Source organism: Crocodylus siamensis, chromosome 7, assembly GCF_052110815.1.
Source record: "Crocodylus siamensis isolate JL-2025a chromosome 7, ASM5211081v1, whole genome shotgun sequence".
Classification (NCBI taxonomy): domain Eukaryota; kingdom Metazoa; phylum Chordata; order Crocodylia; family Crocodylidae; genus Crocodylus; species Crocodylus siamensis.
Window position 1 is genome coordinate 2,760,671 of NC_143401.1, and position 18,221 is coordinate 2,778,891.

At 59.3% G+C, this 18,221-nt stretch overlaps 1 protein-coding gene across 3 annotated transcripts; it reads right to left on the minus strand.

Moving 5' to 3' along the window:
* Nucleotides 1–1,470: 1,470 nt before the first annotated feature.
* On the minus strand, nt 1,471–16,783 carry ZDHHC18 (zDHHC palmitoyltransferase 18). Of its 3 annotated transcripts, XR_016443672.1 has the most exons (10): nt 16,539–16,783; nt 16,296–16,456; nt 13,658–13,807; nt 11,464–11,601; nt 10,889–10,937; nt 10,156–10,258; nt 8,422–8,531; nt 6,371–6,470; nt 3,592–3,684; nt 2,291–2,426 (listed from the first exon to the last, which is right to left on the minus strand). XR_016443672.1 is itself a non-coding variant. In XM_090058693.1 (9 exons), exons 1-9 carry the CDS (start codon nt 16,781–16,783, stop codon nt 2,169–2,171), a joined length of 1,314 nt encoding a protein of 437 aa, XP_089914819.1. In that variant the 3' UTR covers nt 1,471–2,168. The 3 variants fall into 3 exon arrangements, 2 of the variants coding, with proteins under 2 accessions (XP_089914819.1, XP_089914821.1); XM_090058693.1 differs by lacking the exon at nt 3,592–3,684 and having other exon boundaries at nt 1,471–2,426; XM_090058695.1 differs by lacking the exon at nt 2,291–2,426 and having other exon boundaries at nt 2,433–3,684.
* Between the last annotated feature and the right edge of the window lie 1,438 nt (nt 16,784–18,221).

Sequence of the window (18,221 nt, forward strand, 5' to 3'; positions counted from 1 at the left end):
GCGCCTTCCTGATCTGCGTCACTGTTTGCTCAGAAAAGCCGTGGCGCTGCCGTGGGAAAAGGAAGGGCCCCGCTGCAGTCCAGCAGCGAGTGCCGATGCTGCCACACGCGTCTGCCTCCTGGCTGGTGGAACCAGACCTAGCCCAGAGGAGCTGTTCAGAAGCCTCTATTTTTGCAGAGGCTCAAGTTCACCCTGAAGAAAAGGGGCTCTCAGGTCTGGAGCTGCTCAACTTAGAACTTGCCCTTCCCTTCCCTTCCCTCCCCTTTGAGGCAAACGTGAGTTGCTGAGCACATGTGGCAGGAAGAACGGGGGCGCCAGGATGGCACAGGGCTCAGCACGGCAAGATGAGCTTGGCTTGGGCTGGCCCCACTTCACCTTCCCAGCTCGGGCAATGCGTGGACCAGACTGGGGGGATGCCCTTCCCAAACAGCTCAGCGTGAATGGGAACGACAAGCAGCAGCAAACGCATCAAGGAGATGCCCAACAAATTGACCCAGCGTGCGTGCAGAGGCAGGCCGGGCTATGCCCTGTGGCAGTGATGACATTCAGCGGGGCCTGTGGCTCAGGCCAGCTCTGAGCACCGACAGCCAGAGCTGCAGACCCGCTCTGGCATTAACACAGCAGGCTTCCTACTCACTCCCTCCTGCCCTGGCTGGAAGGCCCGCAGCACCGCCACACCTTGCTGTACACACCCCTCAGTCCTGCCACATGCCAGGCTCCCTGGGAGCACGCAACACGGCTTCCCCTGCTGCTCTTGACCCAACCTCGTTCCTCTGGACAGATCGGCCCCTTGCCACAGCTATATGAAACTGCGACTCTCGGGTCCACCAGCAACTTTGCAACAGGGCAGTTGAGAAGGAAGCAGCCGGAGGCTCCTGTTCCCAGTTTCACAGATTTCGTTTCATAGACATTAGGGCTTGAAGGGACCTCACAAAATCATCGGATCCAACCCCCTGCCCAAAGGGCTGGTAGGCAGCAGTGGGTCAAATGATCCTAGCAAGTTCGTTGAATGAGTTGAATAAATACACCTGGATCTGAAGCAATAAAGCCAGCAGCCCCTCACCCCTCATCCTCTCCCTGCACGGAGCCCGCAGGTAGTTTGGGGGGAAAAAAGCTGATTCCCAGCTGCAGCTCACCCTGCATCAAGTTTCCAGGAAGACCCAGCCTGGCTCTGATCTGACTGGGAGCACCTGGGGTTTCACAGGAATGAGGCCTGAACAGAGGCAAAGCTCAGTACCGCACACTTGTGCTAGGCTCCCGGCACCTGCCACTTGCACCTAGCGAGGCTCCGGACGGCTGGGACCAGCACCCAGCAGCCCAGGGAGCTAGATATTCCTGGCTGGCAGCCTGAAATCGTTGAGCAGGAGACTTCTCATTCACGCCCCACCTCCCCCCCCCGAACACGTGTGTAGTCACGAGCGGCAGAGCAGAGGCACGCCTTCCTGGAGGAACAAAAGCCAGGGGTCCGCGTACAGTAAATAGGAGAAACTTTATTGTGTTACAAAAGTAAAAAGCCTGACACGGTTCCAGTCCCCCAGCCTGCGTGGGGCTGGCAGGAGGCAGCGGCTGGGCTGTCTCGCACTAGCTGCTTTGTAAAGCCTCGCATCCGGTTTGCTAGTGGCCAGAGCGTTAGTGCTGCACTGGGGCCCCATGGGGTGACAGGGTGCTAGGCCCAGGCTCCCGCTAACACTGACTGCAGTAGCGGGGGGAAGAGGCTAGACAAGGACAGAGGCTAGGCAAGCTGCTGCTGTGCTCTGCTCCCTTCCCTGAGAAGGGGAGCCGCCCTAAGACAGCGGAAAACGCCGAGCTTACTGGTGAGCGCTGCCTGAAAGGTGACCTCGGAGCGCACGGACTGCCAGCGAGACGGGGCCTCGGGCTGCGTGCGCTGGGAAAGCAGCTTGGGGAAGGTGTTGGCCAGCACAGCCAGTAACCACCAGCCCTGTGTCCCTGCTGCAAACGCTGCACTAAGCCTGCTAAGTTCAGAGGAGCTGCTTGACTAATAACTAATGACATCTTCTGGGACTGACCAAAGCGGAGATGCTTCACTGCGGAGTAAGGCAGGCAGCCGCCTACAGCCTCAGCTCAGTAGCGCAAGTGTTTCTGGCGGCAGGAGACGGTAGGTACTCCAGTTATTGCACTCGGAGCAGGCGGTTTTATGGCTTTAAGCTTCAAACCCACAGGACAGCAGAGCGCACTGGCTCCTGGTGGGGGCTTGGAGAGGCTTCCCCTTGTGCATGGCAGCTTTCGCCCCTCTCCTGCAATGGGAGGGGAGCCGGTGCTGTAGCGTAGCCCTGGCGAGTGGAGGCACAGGTGGTGGTAATGGCTGTAGTTTCAGGTATCGTCCGCTTTCTCTTGGCTTCCCTTGGGTTGCTCCAAGAGAGGCAGAGGGCAGCAGTCCTCAAGAGCTCTTTAGTGCCCTGAACATACTGGATTTCCCACAGTCAGTGGCAAGGAAGGGAAAAGGGAGGAAGAGAAAGAGAGGTTAGTACAAGGAAGACCAGAGTGAGAAAGCAGGCAGCAGAAGTGGATCATCCCGAGCAGCTAAAGGAAGAGAAGGCGAACGCAAGGGGCTGTCAGCGCTGTCCCATCCCCCCACGGTAGCAGCACGAACAAGGTCCCAACAGCGCCAGTCTCCAGTGGAACCTGGCAGGCAAAGGTCAGCTGGGCAGAACCTGAGCAATGAGACCCAAGCAACGCTGCTCTGGAGCGTCATGCAGCAGGTGACAGCATGGGAGCACGACTTCCAGCAGAACCAGACAGCGCAGCAGGGAGAGGGGGACAGAGTGCCCATGCCACTGTCAGCAGGACAGTCTGCAGACTTACAGCTCGCTGCGCATGCCACCGCAGCTGGGACACGGCTTACTTCGCATCTGCACACGCTGCAGGAAGTCAGTGGAAGGGGCACGGGGGCTCTACAGGGCTGCTGGTCTCAGGTCCATTAATTCAGAGTGCCAGCAGGACTGTGCTGGGCAGGCAGGGGCAGGGGTGCTCAGTGATCCTGTTGTAGCAGGCATGGAAGGCCCAGCTGGGCAGCGATGCAGGCGCTAGGAGGGCTGTCCCTGGGGCTGCTGCCTCCTGTCACTAGAGAATAGCGTCTCTGCCGCAGGCCGAACTCTCTGCGGGTACCTGCCTCTGGCACAGGTACAGGGGAAGGACGAGCCTTGTATTCCAGAGACAAGGAAGGGACTTAGCTGTGGACTCTGTTGGTAGCGGAGCTGAGACCAGGAGCATGCTCCAGGCCCCCTGTGCTCACACCACAGGCGACACGAGAGCCCTGCCCCAGCCCAGGACTTGCCTTTGCACCCACAGCAGCTCTGCCACCCACCCCACTGCGCGCCTCTGCTCAGCGATGCCCATTCGGGCTCAGGCTGCCTGCTCCCAGGCAAAGCCTGCCCTAGCCTTCCTCCAAGGCTGTGGCAATCTCTCCCGCTTGGCACAGATGATGCCCCTCGTGAGGCTGGGCCGGTGGCACCCGCTGCGCACACACATCTGTGCACACACCAGAGGGTAGATGGATCCATGGACAGCGAGTCATGCAGTGAAGATGAGATGAGCCACTGGACCGGAGGGAAGGAGAAGGTGCTTTCTTACCAGCTAACCCTCAGAAAGCAGGGCTAACATCCAGGGGGGAAGGATATCCCATCAGGCTGTGCAGGAAATGGCAAAGTCCTGGCAGGCATCCTCCTGGGGAAGACACCAGAGTTTACGCATCTCAGCTGCCACTGGTGCAGACTGAGTGGGCTGTGCCAGCTTCAGGGCATGCTCAGCTCCTTGGGCACCGCTGGCTGGGGCAGGGAGAGGCTTCCCCTCAGATGCAAGAGGAAGGTGCAAGTTGACCCGGGTCAACTTCCAGCAGCTGAAACGGCAAAACCCCAAGAAGCCGGGAGCATTCTAGGCAGGGAGGAGCTGCGGGGCTGGCGGCGCCTTCTGTCTGTGCCTGCTGGAAGCTAGTGCAGCTGCCAGGCCGGGCTTGCCACTGAAAGGGACAGCCTACCCTCACGTGCCGGACAGACCCGCACACTACAGGGCAACTACAGCTAGGAGCCACCTCGCAAATCACAAGGGAATAAAACCCCCAAGCAATTAACTCTTTGAAAATAGAATTTATTACAGCAAGTAACAAGGGAATAAGGTTAAATAAAAATGTGAGAGCTGAGCTGGACCCCTCCCCACTGCCCTGGAGTGCTCCAGCAACCCTCGGCCCCCACTGGCCAGCGGTCCTAGCCCAGCACTTAAGGCTGCAACCTCCCAGTACGACCAGCGCCCCCGGCGCCTGTCCTGCCCTCACACATGCAGTGTTAATTGTCCCCTTGAAACACGGGAGAGTCCGTGCTGATGCCTTAGGGGCAACACGAGGTGAGTTAGAAACAGGTGCTGGGCAGGCAGCTCTGGAGAGTCCCTCTCCCGAGGCAGCGAATGAGGCTAAGATCAACCTCCGGAGACATGCCAGCCTGCTGCGTGCCTGGGCTGCGGGGCCACCTGCCGGGCTCCGGCAGAAGTTCAGCCTCCGGACACCGCACGGGGTGGGGGACGGTTCTCTTGCGCACCGGGCCATCAGTGGGTTCAGGACCGGTCAGCTCACAGGCCTCGATATGCTGGCCACGCAGCCCCTGCCATCAGCAGAGGGAAGTGAGGCAGAGCGCCTCCCCTCTCCCCCAACACGAATGGGAATTTTCAGTGGCAAGAGCACGCAGGGCTCGCTTCAATACCGAGATCTCTGCAACAAGCCAGAAACTCAAGAGACGACCAACATCTTGGAGATGTTCTCTGCCAGCCAGCCAGCCATGGAGGAACAACCTTCTCCTCAGCTAACGCTTCCCTCGCAGCCCTGCCTGAAGCCCAGGACATGCTGCATGCGCTTCCCTGGCACTGCGGGGCATGTCCCAAATGCCAACATCTCATGGCTAGTAACACAACATGACTGCGATCGGTGCTGGCACCCAGAGGGGAAAAGGGGACAGCTGACCTCTGAGAAACCCATGAAGGCGGCATGTGTCTGGCCTGCCTCAAGCAATTAGGTAGCCCAGAGACCTGCTCAGACCCTCACAGCCGGAGCATCCCAACAGCAGCACAGCCCCCTCCACACAAGCCAGCTTTGCTTATGTCGGCAGGGGAGGAAGAAGAGGGTCAGGGTCCAGACCAGCTAACACCAACCCTGCCTGGTGTTAGGGCTCCCTACCACCGCCTGTACCCAGATACAAAACACACTGGTAAAAACTCTTATGAATTGTGCAAAAATACCCAGCAACTTTTAATGATGCATATTGCTAACAAGTCAGACTCACGCCCCAGCACGGCTAACCCATGGACACACTGGCAACAAGGAGCCCAGAAGGCATGATGCATGGCTTCCACAGCCGGCAGGAGGGCAGAGGAGCTCAGAGCAGGGCTAGACTCCAAAGGGGCCATCCCAGGGCTGGCAGCCTGCAGCCTGCAGCCAGAGCACAGCCTGATGCTGATGGACACCAGCATTTGCTGGTCCCACAACACAGCCCTGTCAGGATGGCCTTGTCTCTCAGAAGTCTGCTCCCTGATGCTGCCGTGGAACTGCTTAGGCTCTCCTGGCCATGTGAAGCTGCCCAGACATCCAGCAGTGACCACAGAAGGGCAACGCCCTGGGAAGCACCAAGTGCTGCACTTTGTTCTAGTCATCGCCAAGCTCAGGGGCACCCCTGGTGCTGCCCCTGTCCCTGCATGTCCCCGTCATTGGCTAACAGAGCTCTGGAAGCAAAGAGTGGGTCAGCCTGTCTTGCGAGCTGGTGAGAGCTCCCCCGTCTGCTGGGAACAGCCATCCAGTTGCTGGCGAGGAAAAGCCAGGCCCTGACCAGGGCCTGATGGCACCGCAGCTTACGACGCACAGCGCTGCCCTTGGCAACACTGGGGCACTGGCAGAGAGAACGGGCAATCCTGCCACTTCCAACTTTCACCAGCCCTGGAAGCAAACCCCCAGCTACAGCAGAAACCCAAGGAGCTGGGCTGCTGGCTGAGCTCATTTCACCCCCAGTCCACGCACAAGACACTGCTGCCCACTTGGAAGCGCTGGTGGGGGAGGTGGCAGCTCTCTGGCGCAACCACCCCAAGCCTGTGTCTTCCCAACACCTCCTCCATCCTCGGAGGACAGGGGTTTGCTCGCCAATGCCGATACAGCGGAGAGTCCGTGGGGGGCCAGTTATCACAGTGAAACAAAACAATAAATACATTTAAAAAAAGAAGGCAACGTGTGGCTCGACTGAGTCTTTGGCAGCTCTGCATCACAGGGCTGTGCTGCCTGAGGCCAGGGAGGCAGTAACAGGGAAGGTACTGGCTGGAGCTAGGCACAGGCATGACAGGCACAGGCTAGAGCACAGCACCGCTAGGGAATGCCTCCTACCATGCTGGTGTCACTTTTGGCTCCAAAGGAGGGAACCTCACTCTTGGGACTGGATGGGGTCCCGACGTCCGGCTGGATAAATCCTCTTCTGTCTATTAAACTAGAAGACAAAAAGGAAGGAGTTAATCCTAAGCTCATCAAAGAACTAGCGCCAGGAGTTGCATCTTAGTGACCAGAGCTGCTATGGAAGCAGCCAGCCAGCACCCAACCCTGGGGGATTTTGGACCCTCATTGCATTCCAGCATTAGCATGTTAGAGCTGTGTCTGCTAGCACCATGCAGCAGGTTCAACTCAGCCCATAGGATCCTGCCACCTTGCACAGAGTCAGGGCAGGGAGCCAACCCTGCACCAGGACAGCAGCTGCCCATGCCCACAGCTATGCTCCAAAACACACTGAAACCTTAAAACCACAAGAGACTGACAAAGCAACATGTGCCCATCCAGCCATGGAAAGGCAGGGCCCTCAGGAGGCCACCCCTATCCAAGCCAGCCTGTCTTACCTAGTCGTGAGCTGCACGAGCAAACCTCATCCAGGTAACACCCCTAATGTCCTGCCAGCGGAAGAAATTCAGTTTCAAGGGATCCCCTACAGCAGTCAGCTGGCTAAGAGCTGTACGCCCCTGCAAGGAGTGAGATCCAACAACCCAGCACAAGATACAAGCCTGGAATCTGCCCAGCAGCATCCTCCTGAGTAATGCTTTGGATGGACTTGGAGTCATAGCTGCCAGGACCACTGAGCCCAAGAAGACCGGACAGCAGGGAAATGATGCACCTGAGCTTGCACAAATACTGTTTGTTTGGAAAGATCAGCCAGTCAAAGTCAACACTTTGAAACAGTGAACATGAGGGCCAGGGGCCTCTGCAATGCCAGGGCCTGCAGAAGCCAGCACCCCGGTGCTGGTTTCACTGGCCAGTGCAAGTCAGCAGCAGTGATGCAGAAACCCGAGATGTCTGGCGTTCTTCCTGCTATAACGGGAACTGTGGGCCCAAATGTGGGGGAGGGGAACTAGACATTTCCAGGAAATTGCAGCATTGCTGGAAGGCCACAGTGGCCAAACCACCTGCAACTTGCTACCAAGTCAAGGACTCCAGTTTGTCGCACAGTAGCACCCCTCCTCTCCGGGAGGGCAGGGGTGCCCGCAGTCTGGCACATGCCCTCTGGTTTCATCTATGCAACACCTGCCAGTCACTGCAGGAGTGACTGCAGCCTCTCCAGCCATGCCTGGCAGAAAGGTTGTGGCCAAGTGAAAAGCTGGGCTGGCACCCCAGGGTGGAAGGTACCGACCCAAAAGCATCACCACTGACCTATTGGGAACGTCAGGTCTGATCCCACCCAGACAGCCTAGTGGCTGTAGTAGGGGCACAATGCAGCGAGACCCCTCCAAAGGAGGGGTGGGCAGTAGCCAAAGCGGCTCCCAAGCCTTTTGTGATCACCAACACCATGCAGCTGTTAGAAAAAACTAAGAATCCTCTTTAACCATAGCCCCTGCTCCTGCCACGTGCTCCAGCTTTACCCTGGTCTGACTAGCATTTCGATAGCTCTCAGTCACCACAGAGCTTCCAGCAACATCAGGACTTGAATGATTTGCGCTAACAAGTAGAGCTGATTTGTGCAGCCCCCTGCAGCCTCTCTGCCAAGCAACGTTCAGGCATCATGGCACCAGCTTTTAACACTGCAGAAAGGAAAGGCACTGATCCAGGAAATATGTCTAGTAGCTGCCTACTGCAGGCTCCCACCCAGGCTGCACCATGGGGAAATCCCAGCCATGCTGCTCACACCAGGACAGGAGGGTAGAAGTAGCCTCAGCCAGCAGGTTTCAGAGGAGGGTGAAGAAGCCTGCTGGCACCCACGTGCATGTTCACCCTAAACCTCAAACTGGTCACCTTGCCCCCCTGGAGGCTCCAGCATCATAGCAGCCTCTACCCCCATCTGCAGCCAGGCCTCCTGGGCACCAGTGTGAGCTTGCCTGTCCTCAGCTTCCACGCGTGGCCCCAGGTGTAAGTGCTAGTTGCCAGGAGCAAGCCCAGAGACAGCGACACGAAGCCCTTACCTGGGGTGGAAGGGTCCACACAGCACCGCGCAGCAGTTTGTGAGGATGCTTTTATGGCTGTAGGGATTGGCAAACTCTGAGCCCCTCTTATTTGACCACGACCCTTTGATCTGCAATCAAAAGGACAGGCCCAGGTTAGGATGTGGGGGCCAACCACCAGGGTGGGTTCGTGCCCTCCACACCAACTGCTGCCAGGGCGCAGGGGAGGGTGTCTCCTGAATCATCCATGCCCAGGCTGGCGATGACAGAAGGGCTCCAGGACCAGGCATGGCAACATGGAGGAGCAGGGCTCTTCCCTTTCCTAGACAGACAGGCTAGGAGAAACCACACTGCATATGGGATGCGAGGAAGGATCCCTCTGCAGAGCCCTCTGGCTGCCTTTCCTCAGCTCCCTGCGTCTCCACAGCAAGCGGCTTTCCTGTTGTTGCCCACACGTAGTCTCAGACAGCCAGACCCTCCCTGCACTGTGGCCCATGCATCACACCGACACGCGGCTGGGGCCCGTGCTTCCATCACTTCCTGTTAGTCTTGCTCAGACTGAGACCTCTCCAGGGCAGGGGCATACTTCTGTACAGCACCTAGCACACATAGCTAGGGCAGCTCCCAGGCTGCTCAGCTGATGGGAGGACATCCTTGCCATCCTGAGCAGCCTATCATGCTGGACTCTCAGACGCTGGAGCCTTGGGAGTTGGGGTGGGCCAGAGCCAGTGTGTGGGGATTTACAAACCACATTCGCACTTCCTCCCCAGCTGCCGTGCAGAACTGACAGTGCGAGCAATGCAGTGGGGAGCGAGGGACTGTGCACCAGGGCTCGGCTCTGCTCTCAGCCCCGCGCAGGGCCCTCTGTTGACCTAGCAGGGCCCCAGCTGCAGGGCTGAAGGCAGGAGGAGAAAGCCGTGCCCTCCATTCACTCTGCAGCCACGCTCGTGTGTCTGACAGCAAGGGATACGAGTCTTCCTAACAACGGCTACTGAGCCTCTTGAAGCCAACAGCTGTTCTGTCTGAGACAGAGCCAGTCTACCTTAGCCAGGCACCTGCATGGTCCTGTTGCTACAGCTTCTGAGCATGCCCCCATCTTTCATGTATTTCTTTCCACAGCACCCTCGTGCACTCTGTCCTTTACAGAGGAGGAACTGAGACAGACTGGGGGGCTTTCCCACCATCAGAGGAAGTCCATGGCAAGGAAGGGCTGACCCAAGACCTCAGGAGTCGGAGCCTAACACCCAAACCCCTCTCCTGGCCTGCCCCTCCGCTGTTCAGCTCCCCACCGCAGCAAAAGGCATGTCTGGAAAGAAAGTCTAGTTTCAAGCTAACACATTTTAAACCAAATGGAATTTTAAAACCAGTTTCCTGGCTGGTACAGTCATGTTCAAAGCCAAGGGGGGCGGGGGGTGTCCAGCTCAAAGGCTGCAGTGTACTAGCCCCTGGGTCAGCCTTGGCACAAACCCTATGTGCTGCTCTCCCTGGCATGCCCTGCACCCCCACCCAGCTGTGACTCCCTACCCTACTACCTGAACCACAACGAAAACCCCTGTGGCCTAAAGCTGATTATTTGCTTTGTAATCATCATCCACGGTTAAGGTAACCGCCGCCGGCCATGCTGCTGTAAGGTGAGCCACCAACAGACAGGCAGATCCCCTCTTTGCTGCCTAGAAAGCAATGGAGTGCAAGCTCCGAGGTGGCGCTCACACCCGTTTGGTCCCTCTGCCAAGACGTGGTGCACACAGTACTTACGTCTTCGTTCGTTGTCAGGTTGGAGGCGACTAAGTAAGTGTGAAAACCTGAGAGGCCCAAAATAGACCAGACTGAGAAAAAACAGATCACCAGCTCCAGCACAGTGGGAAGAGTCAAGGAAACCCCAGGCTTGAACCCACGCAGCAGGGAGAGCCCTGTGGTCTGACTGCAGGAGAGCCTCATGCTGGAGATGCTGTCTGTGGAGAGGCACGCAAGGCCGTGACATGTCCAACAGGGGCTGGATGGGAGGCTTGGAGAATGTGCATCCTAACCCCGAGGGAAAGCACCTGCCCTGCCCTAGCACAGAGAATGCATCTCCTTAGCACAGAGAAAGCAGGCAGATCCCTTCCCCTCACTGCCAGCGCGGCTCCAGGAATGCCCACCTGGGGGCAGCTCATTGCAGCCAGTTCAGGGACATCCCCTCCCACGCCAGAAGCCAGCTCGCCTCCCAAACCCAAGCCAACGGTGAGCGGCTGTGTGCTGAACCCAGGGTCTCACTAGCTACGCAGACAGAGAAGCCTGCCCTCTGCCTCCCAGGAGGAAGGAGATGACATCAACAAAGACTTGGAAGGTACACTGAGGTGCCCTGATGCTTACAGCATGTTGTAGGTGAGCGCAACCCCCCCGGATCACCACAGCTTTAGGGTTCTTCCCCAGCACCCTGCCCGATCCAGGACCATGTCAATATGCAAAGAGAAGACTAGCCCAAAAAGCCACAGGCACCAAAGGATATCTGGCTGGTGTTGCCTTCAGAGTGTTGAGGAATCCTTGTCTCTGAGAGCCTGCAAATTGAATGGGACAAAGCACTAAGTTCAAGGAAGCAGCTTCCCACGTCCAGCCATCCTGTTCTGCCTTAGGGTACGTGTCCATCCCAAGAGGCTTCACGGATCTGCCCAGCCAGCTACAAAGCTTCAGCCACATAGAGCCTCTGAGAAATGCTGGGCTGCAGCATGTGCTCAACAAGGTTTTGGACTAAATGAGGCCAGGCCTAGACATGAATGGCAGATGCAGGGTGCGTGTGTACACACAGACCCACCCTCCAACCCACCGCAGCCCCAACATGAACTTATTTACTATACAGATCCACAACGCAATCACCAAACTCACAAGGGTTAGGGGTTTACAGCTCACTGCAACCCTCAATCTGGCTCACCCAGGTGACGGAGCGGCGGAAGATCCAGTATCAAGCTAGTAATCGCTTCAGCCACCCCCACCTTGTCTGACATGACCTAAGAAGCTGCTTTTCAGCATACACTAAATCAGGTGGCCACAAAAAAGGCTCTTAGGAGGGAGGCATGCAGTACTTACGCAGCGTGATGTGGGTGATGACACAAGCAAAGATGAAGGCTGTCAGGAAGGAGAGGGAGAGGATGAAGGCGTAGAAGTAGCGGTAGTTGCGCTTCCCCACGCAGTTGCCCACCCAGGGGCAGTGGTGATCAAACCGTTCTGAAACCGGAGAGGGAATGACATTAGGGATCTACATGTCCCACGCACCAGCCGAGCGCCAAACCTTTAGCAGAGCCTCTGTGAATCCAGGGGCTACAAGCAGCCCTTTGCCACCTACTCGATCCTAAGCTTTAAGTCCAGAACATACTAACAAAGGACGCTCTCACCAAACTGATACAGGGCTCTGCAGCCCATGCACCTTTAAGGTCCATTAACTGGAAAGGGATCCCACCCGGAAGCCCCTTCTGTCTGAATATTGCTTTAGGCAGCTACTGTCACTTGGAGCATCTGTAGCTGCTGCAATGGAAACAAAGAGCGTAATTCTGTTCTAATTTGTTTGTTTTGTGCCTCTGGCGGCACCGAGTGCGCTCAGCTCCGCCAGTCCCGGTGCGTCAGGCAGCTTCCTCCGCTTGTTTGAAGATGCTTTTCTTCTTTGCACATCAGAAGAATCACATGGCAAAGCCTCAAATGTTGGTTGGGATTCCAAGAGGGGTGATCTGCACAGAGACCCTTCTGCCTCTCCAGAAGGAGCTAGATCTCAGGGGGGCTGAGGTGCCTGCAGCAGCAGTGCTGATGACACACTCTCTCTCTCTCTCTCTCTGAAATGCTGTACCACTCCTCTGGTACAAGACTACTGGCTCCTACACTGCCCATGACCACACTACACAAAACAGACTTCTGGGGTGAAAACTGGGGCTGAGAGGGGAACTGAGAACACAGGGAGCTGAATGGGAATCTCCCAAGGCACAAGCTTGCAGTCTTGCTCCAGCAAAAATGTTCTGGATCCATGATGGGGCCAGGCTGCATCTCAGCCTGAGGGGTTGCTCCAGAAGGGCCTGAAGAGGACAGACGCAGGGTCCTGAATGGCCAGAAATGGCTCCCAGAAGCATGCCGGGTTCTCCTGCAGGGCTCCAAGCACAACAGCTCACTGTGCCATGCAGTAGATGTATCCCCTTCTGTAGAACTGCCTCCTGCCAACCGTTGGCTTCTCAAACACTCTGCTAGCACCCGCCCCGCTTTTAGACAGGGAGCTGGAGATCTGGGGACAGCCCCTAGGTCAGTAGGTCCACCTGTTCCCAAGCCACTGCAGCTACAACGGGGAGGGCTGGATCGGGAGCCTGCATTTGGACAGGGCTCCAGCCAAGGAAGAGCCTGTGATCAGCAGACTTGCCGTTCGCCTCAGTTTCATGTATGTTCTGCAGTTCTGCCAGCCAAGCTGCACCAGACAGGAGTGGGGAAGACCACGGCCCGTGGCTGGCAAACCCCAGTGGGGGACACAGCCCTGGGAGGAGAAGGCTTCTGCCACTGGGGGAGTGGCTGCAACGGGCGGCAGGAAAGCTCCACAGCAGAGATGTGTCCACACTGGGCCCTGGTGCCGCAGTGCAGGTATGGGCAGCTCTAACAGGGACCAGCCCATACGCCCCACAGCCCTGCCAACTTTGTGAGCCAGTCCTTTAGACCCTAGCCTAGGCCAAGGACTTCCCTGCCACACACCCAGATCCCACTCTGACCTCATGCCTGGCAAGGGGGGTGGAATATACCCACAACTTCTTGCAATCTCCAACTTTCTCCCCTCCAGTGGAGGGCAGAAGGGCGAAGATGGGAGGCTGGCTGTGCCCTCTCCTTCACTGTAGCCAAGCAGTGGTTGAGAGAACAGGGTAGCACTTCGCAGAGAGATGCTTAGAGGCGAGTTCAAGCAAGAGGTGGGACTGTACTGGTGAAAGCCTTCCTACCTGGCACCACTGTTAGCATGCTGTACCCTGGCCTGGCACTGTATGCATGCGAGGCCAGGCGGAGGTGGGAGAGACCCCCTCCTAAACTGTTAGTTTTCTTTCCAAGTCTCTTGAGATGAAGCAGGAAAGCCTTCGCTCAAGGGCCTTAACTACCAGTTCCCAGGTCGGGGTCACCGCACCTCTGGCAGATTCACAAGCCCCACAGAAATTCTTTCCTATGAGGTTTTCTAGGAGTGGGCTAGTGGGCCCCAACAGCCTGGGACCCATTGGACTGCTCCCTGTGCCCTCGAGGGGGCATGCCCAGTCTCCACCCCTGGACTTACCTACGCAGTTATCGCAGACGCTGCAGTGGGAGGTCCTGGGGGGCCGGAACATTTTGCAGGTGTAGCAGTACTTCAGTTTCACCACATACTTGTTTATGACCACTTCCATCGTGCGGGCAGGCGGGCGGTAGGTGGAGGTGCCCATGCTATCTGCGGAGCAGAGAGGAGGGCACAGGCAGGCTTATGCAGGGGAAACCCAGGCCTGCCGGACGCTCAGGGGGCTTCCCACCTCCTCGGGTCAGGCCGTACCGCGCGTGTTCAATCCCACCCCAGTCTGGAAGCCAAAGTGCTATAGAAATAATGAGTGTCTGGCAGCTGTGCCTAGTAGTGCCGACACTGCTCTGTGTCACGGGGGAAGAAAGTGTGGCTAACACCTCCTGACCAGAGGAAGTAGCACCGTACGTGAGAGCACACAAGACTTTGACAATGGTCCGTGAAGCACAGCTATGGACGCCAGGAAACGGCCATCTCAGACAAGCGCGATCTGCAGCTAGGACCTGGCACCAGCAGCACAGCTACGGCGAGGGAAGAACGGGCACTGCCCTGGGGATCTGGGGGCAAGGTGGCCGGTGGATCTTTTGGCTGGGACTGTTGGTAGAAGAGTTCGCTCCCACCAGCTCCTGAGTTTGGGGAATTTTAAGGACACGACAAGATGGATTTGCACGCGCTGGCACCCGATGAATTCCAGGCCTGTCGCCAAAGGTCCCCAATCTCAGCACAGCAGCGGTGGCACGCGGAGGAGGGCTTTGGAAACGCACATGTCACTTGAAAGAAAAAAAAGCACTGCCTGGAGATCACAGCAAGGAGCACATGACACAAGCAGCTACCAGGGCTTCAAAACCACAGATCTGACCGTTTCAGGCCCATTAAGGGGAAAACGAGCACATTGTATTACGAGTGGCAGCTGACATGGCACCTGGCAGTAGGTATTTTTAAACAGCAAGCGAAACAGCCCAAGATAACCATTTTGTGGGTGTCTGAAAGCCGGTGGCCCTAAATTATTCTCCTACAGCCGCTTTCAGGGATGACAGATTTCAGAAGTCTCACAGTAGCTTTGCTTGCACGCCTGTTACCCAGGGGAAGGCGCGTGGGCCTGCGACAGCCATCGCAAGGACAGGCGTGCACTCTGCTACTATACCAACCCTCCGCCCCTCGCACGGATACCGGTCCTGTAGGCAGAGCAGGCCAGTGGCAAGCCAGGACCCTCCAAAGCACCAACGCCTAAAGTCACTATTCCAAACCCTAACATCATTCATCTGCAAAATAAAACGATAATCCCTTCACGTGAATTACTACTTTTGCCGCAGAACTTAACACTGGGCACCCTGACAACTCGGCTGGCTTGGCATTAAGGACGTGGCGTGACGGAGGGCCAGGTCCCTCAGACCAACGCTACGCAGCGGTTATGGGGATCAGGGAGCTCGCGAGAGGGGGACACGCGGGGAGTGGGTGGTGCGCGGCGACAGCTGGTGAGCGGGGGCTGAGCGCAGCGCTCTGCCGGCGCTGGGGGATGTTCTTCGTTTACCCGGAGGCTGGGCTTTTCAGAGCTGCCGAAGGGAGTTAAGGGCCCGAGCCTCCCTGGAACTGAACAGGAGCGGGCACGGGACTGGCCCGCGTCTGGCTGGACTCAGGTACTCGCGGGAGCCACAGACAAGGCAGCAGGGTCAGTAGAGAACACCACGCCTGCTGCCCGCCGCTACAGCCGAGCCCACACGCAGCAAGCTGGACGAAGCAGCAGGGAGGAGGGGACTCGAGCCCAGCCCACGGCTGCAGGATCAGTCCCACCGTCTGCACAGCATCCGCGACAAATCCCCACTCCCGGTACCACGAGCAGGTCTGAAGCTGGCCCGGAGCCCGACACCCCTCCTTTCCCTCCCCAGAGCTCAGAGAGCGGCCTGTGGCTGCCTCCACGTTGTCCCGGGAAGGCCACAGGCAACACCCGGGAAGCTAGCTCTCAATCACGCTGCAGCCTCCCGCATGATTTTACAAGCCAGACGACTGGTCCCGAAACGCGGAAGGGAAGGGAAAGGGCAATATGCTGAATGGCCCGAGAAAGCAATACGGCCTAGCTCCTTGCCTCCGCGCGCTGGCCTGCAACTGGACGGGCCAAACACAGACGCACGGACACAGACGGGTATTTTCTGGAGCACGCCGGACGTGCGTAGCAAGCATCCCCCGCCGGTTCGGCCGAGCCACTGACCGTGAATGCAGGCTACCTGCTTTCCAGTCGGTCTCTTTGGCTCCCGGGCAAACCAGCAGCGAGGGGACGGGAGGAGGTCGCGACCCCCGCGCGCTACAACAGACGCAGACGAGGCTCTGGGGCTGCACGCCCTGGCACGCGGCGCCACCTCCGTCGCGCCAGCCGCGCGCCCAGCCTCCTCTCCCGCCGGGCCGCGCAGGGCCGAAGCGACCCGGCCCCTCGGGCTACCACACACGTGCCCCGAGCAGCCGAAGGCCTGGCCCTCCGCTTCCAAAGAGCTTTGCCAGCGTAATCCGCGCACGAGGAGGCTGGCACGGCCCCCGTGTCACAGGCCGGGAAGCCCAGGCGGCAGCGACCCGACCTCCCGAGGCCACGGAGGCGGCGGCGAGCGGCTCGGGACCCCTTCCCCGGAGCGCGCGGGGCCCCGGGCAGCCTCACCGATGCGCTTCTCCAGGTCGGCGGCCTCGCCGGGGGTGGCTCGCGGCAGGATGCCCGGGTCCCTGAAGCTGGTCTGCAGCAGGCAGCTGAGGACGAAGAGCAGGAGCAGGGCGGCGATGGCGGGGACGGCCGGGGTCAGGTGGCGGGCGAGGAAGGGGCAGCTGCGGAGAGGGGAGAGAGGCGGGTTAGGGCCGGGCCGGGCCGGGCCGGGCCGGGGCCGGGCTCGCGGCGGGCCGGACTCACTCGAAGGCGAAGAAGAGGGCGCTGGTGGCCAGGACGAGGCCGAGCGTGAGCGCGAAGACGCCGCCGTGCCGCGCCAGCATCAGGCGGCCGCCGCAGAAGAAGCGGTTGCGGCCCGGGAACGACTCCCACTTGCGGCGGGGCCGGGCCGCGGGGCTGGGGGCCGCGGCCGGGGCCGGGGCCGGGGCCGGGGCCGGGGCCGGGGCGGCGGCGCCCGGAGGGATCTGCCGGTACTCGCACGCCTTCATGGCGCCCCGGGCCGCCGCTGCCCGCTGCCCGCGGCCGGGCGGAGCCGCCCCGCCGCGCCCCGCCCCGCCGGGAGGTGGAGCTGCTCCCGCAGGCCCGGCGCGGCTGCGCGCACGTGTGGCGCCGGCCTCCGACACCGGCACCGCCCCGCGGCCGGGGCTGCCCTCGTCGCCGCGCCCCGCGCAAAGGCCGCATCCTTTCCTGAGGTAACAAGGCCCCGGCGACTTTCTCCCCCCCGCGTAGCCTTTTCTACACCCTCCTGCAGCCCGTCTCCTCCACGCCGAGCAGAGCGCCCTCGGCCGTCCCCGCCCGCGCCGGGCGCAGAAGGGGCCTCAGCGGCCCGCCGAGTCCGGCCCTGCCCGGGGCGGGACCGCGCGCTCGGCCGGCCTCCTCCGGGAGACTCGGGTCGGGGCCCGGATCGCGGCCGCCGCGACCGCGCAGCTCTCCCCACGTCCAGCCTCCATCTTCTCCGCCAACGTGGCCGCTGCTCCCGGGGGCCCCACGGGCTGCCCTGCTTCACGGAGCGGCGCCGGCCCCACGAGCGCCTGCTTCTCTCTCCGGCTGCCCTGCGGCTTCCTGAAGGGGCAGGATGACACTTCCTTCTGTTGCCCGCGCCCTTCCTCCGCATCCCGCCGGCGGCCAGGCGCTCTCGCTTGCGGCCTCCAGGATTTTAGCTTACAACAGAATTTGCTGGTTCCCAGATGCCCGACTTCACATCCCGCAATGCAAGATTTCATCCCATCTTCAAAGCTACCCACTTCCTCCTCTTCTGTCCCAGCCTCGGCCCCCTCATACCACACACCCTAACTAGGCTTTAGAAGCCACGTGCACAACCGTACAATGGCTTTGAAGCTGTAACATCATAGAACCCCTATGCTATTTACAGACCAGCTAACAGTAACTTCCCCAAGCCAGCACCGTCCAAAGCAAGCAAACGCTAAGTGGTCTGCGGGGAATGATTTCATTCTCTAAATGTCTGAAGTTGATTTAGTGCCGGTGGGAGGGCAGCCCTGGCAATGAAACCCCTTTATCGGCACAAGTTCCCCTAAAACCCACCACAACCCGTCTCCCCTAGAGGGGCCGCCCACGAGCACGAGGACAGCTCAGTCTGCGCGGGGGCCCCTCGGAGGAAGAAGTGGGCGCCTGAAAACAGGCCCAGGTCGTGGTCGTGTTACCCGAGCCACCAAATGGCTCTGGAAGAAGCTCGAGATAGACTAGGTAGGTCGTGGGACACGCGCCAAGGCCAGAGGGCCCGACTGCGGAGAAATGCAGCAGGAGCGCTGGGCCGCGGACCTGAAGTGCCACTGGGCGCAGCTCCTTCCGCCTCCCAGCTGGCACACGACGCAGCAAGCGTGCTAGGGGGGCGCAGGCCAAGCAGCCGATCCCCTGCCTGCTTTGAGCTGCACCCTGATGTTACCGCGGTTCCTGTTTCTGGCCGGC